Genomic DNA, 10,160 nt, shown 5'->3' on the forward strand with positions numbered 1-10,160 from the left:
CACTAGAAAACAAACACACACAAAAAGAAAGATGTATCAAAGATTAAAGAGACTTATCAATCATGATGTTATCAACGTAATTTGAGTAATACTTTAATTATTGACCACTAAATCATACCAAGTTCCAGTTTAGTTCCATTTCCAAATAATATCTCTCCACATGTGGCCACAGCACAGTAATAAGTCCCAGCATCAGAGGAGCTGATGTTTTTAGAGAAGCGATAGACACAGCTCTTTGGAGACGAGTGAATGCCAGTTTTCTTTCTACATTCATCACGACTATTTCCATCAGTGTAGATGAAGTCTGGGTGAGATGCATCTGATCCGGCTCTGAACCAGTAAACACTGTGTACTCTTGGACACGTCTTGTTCTTGTAGTCAGAGAGGACTGAACACTGGAGAGTCACAGAGTCTCCTGGACGGACTGGATCAGATACTGTCGGCCACTGAACAACAGTATAGTTTGAAGTCCTTTCAGTGTTTCCTATGCAATGTAAAACTACGTTAAAAATTAGAGACCTTCACACATTTTGTAAACTGGTATTGAAGTATATCTCAAACATAAATTCAAATTTTGTAATGAAATTGGGAAATTTAGCGACAATTAAAAGTTAAAGTAAAATAGATCACATTATTACCCTTTACTAATAAATATATCCCGTTCCATTCAGGATTAATCCACTCCATGGCTGCACAATGGTACATTCCCTCGTCTTCTTGGGTTGTCCTCAAAATGGTCAGGTTACTAAAATTCTTTTCAGTATGTATGTTCAATCTTGAGGGAGAAAACTCTGGTCCATACTGAGGTGTTCCAGATCCATACAGTTTCAGGATTAATTTCAGAGTATCACCGGCACTCTGCTTGTACCAGTAGAGTTGTTTAGTGTTTAAATCATAATTATGCAAAGTACATCTCAAGGTTGCAGGTTCACCAGATTGAACTGTGATCACTGGAATCAGTGGATCTGAATGAAATGAAAATATTGAATACACATTGTAAAGAACAATTATTGTATGATGTACAAAATGTATTATGCAATAAGATGATATATGAACCTACAAACATCTTGTTGGCAAATTCTTAATTGTATAGAGAATGCACAGAATTAGATGGTACTTACATCCTTGATGAAGAACAAGCAGTGTTACCCATAACACGATCATCTTGACATTGTCTCTTGTTAGGAACCTTTCTGGTATTTCACTGAGTAAAGGAGGTGATGTGACGTGGTCACGACACTGAATGTCACACTGAGAAATGCATTTGATTGGTTAACACAGAATCTAGATTCAAAGACTAACTTCCTGTCACATTGATCTTATCCTGGTCTTTGTGAAGCATATTTCACCTCTCATTCTTCACCATTCACTCAGTAATTTTAATAATAATCTCAAAGATTTTTGATTTTATGAATTTTGGGAACTCTTTCATTACTGCTCTCATCTTGTAGTGCTTTTCATCTTTGGTTGGCATGTCCAGCTTCTGCCCTCACTCTGCATGTAGGTGCACAGCTCTGCAGCGAGCTAAACACACTTCCAACAGTGGTTGAAGACAGGAGTGGCCTGTGAGGATTTTACTGGAACAAACTGTGAAAAAACAGTATCAGAAAGAAAATTCAATTAAAGCTGCAAGCAGCGATGAACGGGTCCTTGTACCTCATGTGCATCAGAGGGAGCGGCAGCCGTTGTATCACTACTGGAGGACAGTTGATACAGCTCTGAATTGTCAGGATTATCGGACACTTTGTGAATGGGTAAAATATTATTTCCTGTGTGCAGTATTTGGTGCTGGAAATGACATTGTAAATTGTGTATACAGTTGAGGAACTATGTGTCACTTAGGCTTCACTTCCTGTTGCCCGTAGACAATTCTACATAAGTGAAATATTAATGCATCAATACATTTACCTGATGACAACTGACATGGATATACATTTTAATGAATATCGGACATTGTATGTAAGAGATAACTATGAGTTTCTGTGTCCACTATGTAGTGCTAGAGAACACCCACTAATTATATGTCATGTTGTTGTATATCATGTGTAGACCACACCATGTAAATTTCATGTAAAATGGATGATATCAGTCACATAAGGTTGACTTACTGTTGTCAGTAGGTGGTGCTATGACTATGATTCAATATTGACATGTAGATGTGTTCAGGTCTGGACTCTTATCAAGCATGAGGATTTTGTGGCAGATTGGACAATGTAAAGTGGAGTTAAAACAACTTCCTGTTTCATATTTTGGGCAAAATTGACTGGCACGCCACACCAAAAATTTTCCATGAAAATTCAAAAGCTTTGCAATTCAGCATCACAAAGTTCTTTAGATGTCACCTACCAAATTTGAAGTTGTTCAGATTAATTCTCTCAGAAGATTTCATTAAAGTACAACCCCTGGAAATGGCTTCACTTTGCAAAAAAATTGCACAGTAAATTCAAATGTCTGACTTCCTGTTGGACTTAGGTTATGGCTTCAAGAGGCTTTTTTTAAAGTCTGGAGATGGTACATCTGCGTACCAAATTTCGGACATCTATGTCAAATTTAAAGGTGGGGGTGTCCTCGAGCCATTTTGCCAAACCCAGACCCAAGACCTATATCAGATATCAAGTTTCGCCACTTCTGATGCATGTGCAAAGTTTCGTGAGTTTTTGAACAACCCTAGCACCTCAAAAATGCTAAAAGTATTGAGGCCCTTTCATGCTCGGGCCCTAATGATATTGATTACAAATCAGTAAAAGACAAGATAGCATAAACAAGTGTCTGACTGAACCTACTGTCAAGACGAACTGGTACAGAAACAAGAAAACTGGACTGGATGGACTGGATGTATGATGAAACAAAGCATCATTAGTACAGATCAACATCAAAGAGGGTGTAATCAATACTGTGATAACAATGTGTTATGTAAGAGGCGTCACTCGAACCTTCTGTGAACCTTGGCTTTATGGGGCTTTATAAAGAGTTTCAGGTCATTGTTTAAATGTCTGACTTGGAACCTTTTCAGTTTTGGTTCACTTTCACCATTCTTATAGCGCCATTTTCAGCTGCAGTTTTCTGCAAAAAAGCACTAAAACGCTGCTGGGTACTACCTGCTCAGCACTAAATGATAAACAGACACAGTTAGCGACTAGCTGGTGAACATAGTGGAGCATTTATCAGCAAAAGAGTCTGATCTTTCCCTCAGGAGTTGGTTGAAAAGAGCTAAAAGAGATTGAATATTGGACTTACATTCACCATGTGTCCAGAAACATGAATCCAGATGAATGATAATGTTGCTCTGTAACTGCTGGATGTGTAAATAAGCAACTGGCTAACAAGTTCACCATATTAACTTAAAGTTACTACAGGAACTTTTAACTGGTTATGAAACAGTCTTATGATGCCTCTATATAATAATATAATAATATTATAATACATAATATAGTGTAGTATAGTATAGTATAGTATAATAAAGAGAGACAAGCCTATTTTAAGAAATCCCCTCATTCTTCTCCAATTTACAGTGCATCAGTCTGTGGTGAGAAAGGAGCAAAACCGCATTAAAATACATAAAAATAAATGAATAAACTCATCAGTCAGTTTCCAGAATTAAGATGATATACGCAGGTTTTGACGTTTAACTGTAAATTTCAGGCTAGATGGAGATTTTGTCATGCCTTATGGTTTAGGGGATGGATTTTGATGGGCTGTCAGGGTTTCTATTGTTCATGAAATTGCTCTGAAAGTGATGCCAACGACGCCCTTTAGTCAGTAAAGTAACAGTTGCTTAACACAGCCTCAGACAACCAGCTCAATGTGGTTCCTTTTACCTGTATTTAGTTATACTCTCTATTTTAATATTTATATGTCATATGTAATTGTAAATTAAAGTTGCAATAACAGTGGAGGCAAACAGGGACATATTTTCATTTATATTTTTAATCTAGGCTCCACTGGAATATCTCTGCATGATTTACAGTTCAAAAAAACTCCCTATTTATCTTATAGCGGCTCTTTATGCAGCCCCTCAGTTCAGCCTCTATCAGAGGCAGGCCGTTTTAGCTCCTGTCTCTTCAAGGCCCCCCTCAAAGATTTTTGAGGGGGGCGTGCATGTGCACATAAAGCTGCTGTGGCGCACCCTGGTTCCTTTGTTCCTTTGTTTACTTTGGCGGTAAACATTTGTCTGCTCGTATGAGCGTCTGTCGTGACTGAGGGAAAGGACACAGTGCATTTTGTCTGGCTGAACAGGGTAAGTTGGAGGATCTGCTTGGAAGTTTGGCCATGGCTTTGGTTTGAAATATGAATTTGTAGGTTGCTTTGTTATCAGAGAGTTTTAGTGCTAGGACCAAGTCATAGTTTGTGCTGTTAACAGGTGGGCTGGGTGATAGGTGTCGGTCCTTGTGTGCATAGAACTGGTAAAGTCCCTGGTAGGCTGTAGCAGTGTTCCCCTTTTGAGTTCGTTGGGTGATCTTTGTAGTGTTGTGGCCAGCGGGGTTGAAGTGTTGCTTGGGAGCACATCCATGGCTTCTGGATGGTTGTTAGTTTGCTAGTTGCCCCCCTGACCCATTGGGCTTTAACACAAAAATACCAACCACAAGCTGAATTAAATTAGGGTGGAGCTTAGGTAGGGGAACTTGGTGTTCAGATAGTGGGGAAACTCCAAACCGGCTGGGGCGTAAGCTTCTTAGTGTGCATGGGGAGACTTTGCTGTGTCTTGCTGGGCCTGCCTCAGCATAAAGTTTTTTGGTTGGCTGGTTGTAATTGGAGGAATTTGGAGTTGAAATGGCAGAAAGTGAGGCGTTTATTGCTGCTCCGTCCGAGGAGGCCTTGGAGAGGTGCACAAAAGAGCAGTTGCTTAGATTGTTATTCAGTGGTGGTGGGGGTTACATGTCTCAAAATGTCTCAAAGAAAATATTAAAGTGGCTTTGAAATCAAAACTAGTTGAAATGGGGGTTATGACAGCAGACCCAGAGGTGCTTTCTCCAGTTGTCACTACTATACTTGTTCAGATGCAAGGGCTGACTTTTGAGCAACAAAAAGAGCTTCTCTTGATCCAAATGGAACAAGAGAAATGTAAACAAGAGTTGGAAGTTAAAAAGCAAATAGAGGTGTAGATGATTTGCCAGCAGACACAGAGAGCAAGGTTAGAGCTGGAGGGACATCGTCTATCTCTGAGTTAAGACAGCAAGTGGTCCAGTGAGGATCAGGGTGGGCAAGTGCCAAGGTCTGGTGCGCATCCCTTTGATATTAGTAACTTGAGTTTGTTGCCAAAGTTTAATGAGAGGGACTTAAATGTTTTTTTTGTGTTGTTTGAGCATGTTAGTAAGGTGAGGAGCTGGCTTGATGCAGACTGTGCTTTAATGTTCCAGTGTGTTCTCACTGGAAAGGCGCAGAAAGCTTATTTATCCTTGTGCCTAGAAGATAGCTCTAGCTACCACAAAGTAAAATCTACCGTGCTTAAGGCCTATGAGTTTGTGCCAGAGGGGTATCGCCATTGGTTCAAGTCTTGGGAGAAGAGAAATGGTCAAACATATGTTGAATTTGCTAGAGATCTGACAAACCATTTTAAATGCTGGTTGACTGCACTCGAGGTTGCTACTTTTAATGACTTGTGTGATTTGGTTATTTTGGAGTAGTTCAAAAATATGCTTCCAGGCCGTATTACGACCTACATTAAAGAGAAAAAGGTCACCACTGCTGCTGAGGCTGCTGCACCTGTTGGTACTGGTCGCACCTCTGAAGTGCCTTCCTCTAATGGTTGTAAGCCTGATGTTTTGGCTGCGCATGCTCCTTTCATTAGAGATGGCTTTGTGTCACTGGTGGAAAATCCTGAGGGACACAGCTGCATATGACTCTTACATAGTGGACTCTGTGTTGCGTTTATCAGCAGAAACTGACACTGGTGATCAGTTGTGGGATGGGTTTAACCATTTTGCCTATGCCCTTGCACAAAATGATCCTTAGCTGTGAGCTTGTGCAGGGTGAGGGGCTGCGGTGGTACAGCCAGAGTTGCCCATTGAAGGGGTTCACTTTATTTTGAGCAATGGCTTGGCTGGTAGCCAGGTTTGGGCTGAAACTCCTTCATCAACTGTGGTTAGACTCTGTCTGGGTGACACTGGGGAGGCCGCAGTTTGATCGGGCATTTATGCTCTGGGTGGATGCCAGCCAGGTGGGAGCAGGTGCCGTCTTGCTGCAGGAGGATTGATGGGGGTGGGGAGGCCAGTAAGCTTCTTTTCCAAAAACTTAAACCGTTACCAGTTTAATTACTCAGTGATAGAGAAGGAACCGTTGGCACTCATTTGGGCTTTGCAGCATTTTGAAGTGTATGTATGAGCAGGTGTAGCACCTCTTGTGGTTTATACGGATTATAATCTTCTGACTTTTTTACAGTCTCTCAGGAGCCCAAACCAGAGACTAATGAGGTGGTCTTGGTTTTTGCAGGCCTATGACCTGGACATTAGACACATTAAAGGAATAGACAACATCATAGCAGATGTGTTGTCACGTGCCCCTTTGCTCTGAGTTCTTGCCCGTGTGACCTCTGAGCCTACTGTAACGCCATTTCTTTCTGCCCTTTTGACTTGCTCTTACAAGTGCCTGTTGTCTTAATCTCCTTCCCAGGTACTGGGGTTGCTGAGGAGGGGTGGGGGAAGCAGCAGGTGGATTCCATTGTGTGCACTGTCAGTTACTGTGTCTTTGAGGTGCTACAGGAGCTGATTGCAGGAGGCTATCAACCAGATTTGGAGCACCTGAGCCCAGTGCTCCACAGGACATAAAAGGCCCAGCTTCCAGCATGGCTTGCTCTCTCTCTCCCCGCTAGTGAATGTTTTGTTTTGCTTAGCCTTTTGTTTTACTTTTATTACACAACACCCTCCTCCACACCATCCACACCCATCCATGTGAACACTACAGATGCCACTGACTAACACACCTCACATCCTGAAGTTACTTTGCAGTTTATTTACTTACTTACTCTACAATAAATTATTTGGTATTTATTGGCATTTGGTGTCTTTTCCTGTTTTTGGCATGGCCTATGGGCTGGGTTATTACACCTCTTAAATGTTGATCTGTACTAGTGATACTTGGTTTAATCATTCATGTAGGACAACGTAACTAGTTCAACATTTTATTTTTGTGAATCCAGTTTCCTTGTTTCTGTACTAGTTCTTTACAGTGTGTAAATGCATGCGATTGGTTGTCACAGAATCTACATTCAAAGTGCACTTCCTGTCACATTGATCTTACAGTATGTTTGGTATGACACTTGTTTATGGTATCTTGTCTTTTTCTGATTTGTAATCAATATCATCAAATATAATTTCTGATACTAGTTTTTCACAGTTTAACTGATTGTTTCAGTAAAATCCTCACAGGCCACTCCTGTTTTCAACCACTGTTGGAGGAGTGTTTAGCTCACTGCAGAGCTGTGCACCTACACGCAGAGTGAGGACAGAAGCTGGACATACCGACCAAAGATGAAAAGCACTACAAGATGAGAGCATTAATAGAAGAGTTCCCAAAATTCATAAAATAAAAAATCTTTGAGATTATAATTAAAATAACTGAGTGGATGGTGAAGAATGAGAGGTGAAATATGCTACACAAAGAACAGGATAAGATCAGTGTGACAGGAAGTGCACTTTGAATGTAGATTCTGTGTTAACCAATCAAATGCATTTCTCTGTGTGACATTCAGTGTCGTGGCCACATCACATCACCTTTACTCAGTGAAATACCAGAAAGTTTCCTAACAAGAGACAATGTCAAGATGATCGTGTTATGGGTAACACTGCTTGTTCTTCATCAAGGATGTAAGTATCATCTAATTCTGTGTATTCTCCATACAATTAAGAATTTGCATGCCAACAAGATGTTTGGAGGTTCATATAGCATCTTTTTGCAATATGTATTTTCTACATCATACAATAATTGTTATTTACAATGTGTATTCTATAATTTCATTTCATTCAGATACGCTGATTCCAGTGATCATGGTTCAACTTGGTGAACCTGCAACTTTGACATGTGCTTTATCTCATGATGAGCTCAGCAGTAAAAAACTCTACTGGTACAAGCAGAGTGCTGGTGATACTCTGAAATTAATTGTGAAACTGTATGGATCTACAACACCTGTGTATGAACCAGATTTTTCTCCCTCAAGATTTGACATACATAGAGATAAGAATTTTAGTAACCTGACCATTTTGAAGACAACCCAAGAAGACGAGGGAATGTACCATTGTGGAGTTGTAGAGTGGACGAATCCTGAATGGAGTGGTACATATTTGTTAGTAAAAGGTAATAATGTGATCTATTTTTTAACTTTAACTTTAAAGTGTCACTAAATTTCTCATTGTCATTACAATATTTAAATTTATATTTGAAATATACTTCAATATTTATATAATATATAATTTTCAAAATGTGTGTGGAGGTCTCTAATTTTTAACATAGTTTTACATTGCATAGGAAACACTGAAAGGACATCAAACTATACTGTTGTTCAGTGGCCAACAGTATCTGATCCAGTCCGTCCAGGAGACTCTGTGACTCTCCAGTGTTCAATCCTCTCTGAATACAAGAACAAGACGTGTCCAGGAGTACACAGTGTTTACTGGTTCAGAGCCAGATCAAATGCATCTCATCCAGACCTCATCTACACTGACGGAAGTAGCCGTGATGAATGTAGAAATAAAACTGGCATTCACTCATCTCCAAAGAGCTGTGTCTACAGCTTCTCTAAAAACATCAGCTCCTCTGATGATGGGACTTATTACTGTGCTGTGGCCACATGTGGAGAGATATTATTTGGAAATGGAACTAAACTGGAACTTGGTATGATTTAGTGGTCAATAATGAAAGTAATACTCAAATTATGTTGATAACATCAACATTGATAAGTCTTTCTTGTTGGTTTGTTTTCTAGTGCAAACAACACATTCACTATTTATTGGAATAGTGATATTAATAGTCTGCTTGACCATTTCTGTTGCTGCAAATGTCGTCTTCATCTGCAACCGAAGTCTAAGAGTACGTGAACAATATAAAGGTAAGTGTTGTAACAAACTAAATGCTTCTGTTAGATTGAACATTGACTATATTTTATCTGAATAATCAAAGAAAATGTCCACCCTAACAATTTTTATTTTATGACATTATACTCTTACTAAAAAGTCAGATTAAGTTCCTTTATCTATCAAATATTTATTCTTATGATTTCATTCATCTTTAGGAATGGAAAGCACTATTTCAGAAGCTCGACATGACAACTTGCGCCAATCGGTACATGATATTGTGGGTGAAAAAACAAAATGTGTTGTTGTTCTATGAAAGACACCGTATATATATCACTTTATTTATATAATCATTTTATTTCTGCACAGACTGAAGCTGAAGACAAAATGAACTACGCTGCACTGAATTTCTCAGAAAGAAAAGCAACAAGAGGAAGAAAGAAGAAAGAGTTTTCAGAGGACAGTGTGTACTCTCAAATTAAATGATGATACTGTTGATAATATTGAGCACTTGCATCGGTTTGTGATTGTTTTATTGTGTTTTTTTTATCTTGGCTAAATATTAAATATTAACCCTTACTCAAAAAAATCACTTTATTGTTGACACAGCTGGGACTATCATTGTGTATAACATAGTATTGTCACCTTTCTTACACACCATCTTTATCATATCAATATTATCTTCGATTAATTGTATTAACACAAAATTTTGTGTTTGAAAATTGCTCGTCTCAATCTGAAATTACTTACTGCTGCAATAAAAATTCTTAAATGAAATGGCTCAAATGTTTTTCATGTGTAATACTAACTGTGTTTTGAGTCTAAATATCAATTTAAAAATAAGTATCACTAAGGTAAGATATAACAAATACAGCATAATAAATCTGTTTTACAGCCTCCATCTTGAAATTAGTTGTCCCAGCCACAAAATGCTTTGTCTTGTATTTTCCAGTCGTGTAGATCTGGCAATCCTGACAGTAAATTATGTTTTTATCAAGGTCAAATACAAGCTCCTTACGACCCGATTGCCATTTGCCATTAAATGTCCTCATTTTATTCTTCACCCCTCCTTTGTTTTCATTTTTATCATCAGCCTTCCTCTTCTGCTAATTTTGTTTTTTTGCCCCATTCAAAAATCTCCACATCTTTAGCTAA

At 39.0% G+C, this 10,160-nt stretch overlaps 1 protein-coding gene across 1 annotated transcript; it reads left to right on the top strand.

Annotated features, from left to right (window-relative positions):
• Window positions 1–7,982: 7,982 nt before the first annotated feature.
• Window positions 7,983–9,784, top strand: LOC137188691 (uncharacterized). Its single transcript, XM_067598315.1, has 5 exons — window positions 7,983–8,076; window positions 8,461–8,828; window positions 8,860–9,040; window positions 9,224–9,285; window positions 9,375–9,784. Exons 1-5 carry the CDS (start codon window positions 7,983–7,985, stop codon window positions 9,489–9,491), a joined length of 822 nt encoding a protein of 273 aa, XP_067454416.1. The 3' UTR covers window positions 9,492–9,784.
• The last annotated feature ends 376 nt before the right edge of the window (window positions 9,785–10,160 follow it).

The sequence above is a fragment of the Thunnus thynnus genome, chromosome 9, assembly GCF_963924715.1.
Source record: "Thunnus thynnus chromosome 9, fThuThy2.1, whole genome shotgun sequence".
Classification (NCBI taxonomy): domain Eukaryota; kingdom Metazoa; phylum Chordata; class Actinopteri; order Scombriformes; family Scombridae; genus Thunnus; species Thunnus thynnus.

Coding starts and splice junctions, on each gene's coding strand:
- LOC137188691 (XM_067598315.1), top strand. CDS start 7,983: ATGGTTCAACTTGGTGAACCTGCAACTTTGACATGTGCTTTATCTCAT. Junction 9,041..9,223: donor AGTACGTGAACAATATAAAG/GTAAGTGTTGTA, acceptor ATTCATCTTTAG/GAATGGAAAGCACTATTTCA. Junction 9,286..9,374: donor GCCAATCGGTACATGATATT/GTGGGTGAAAAA, acceptor ATTTCTGCACAG/ACTGAAGCTGAAGACAAAAT.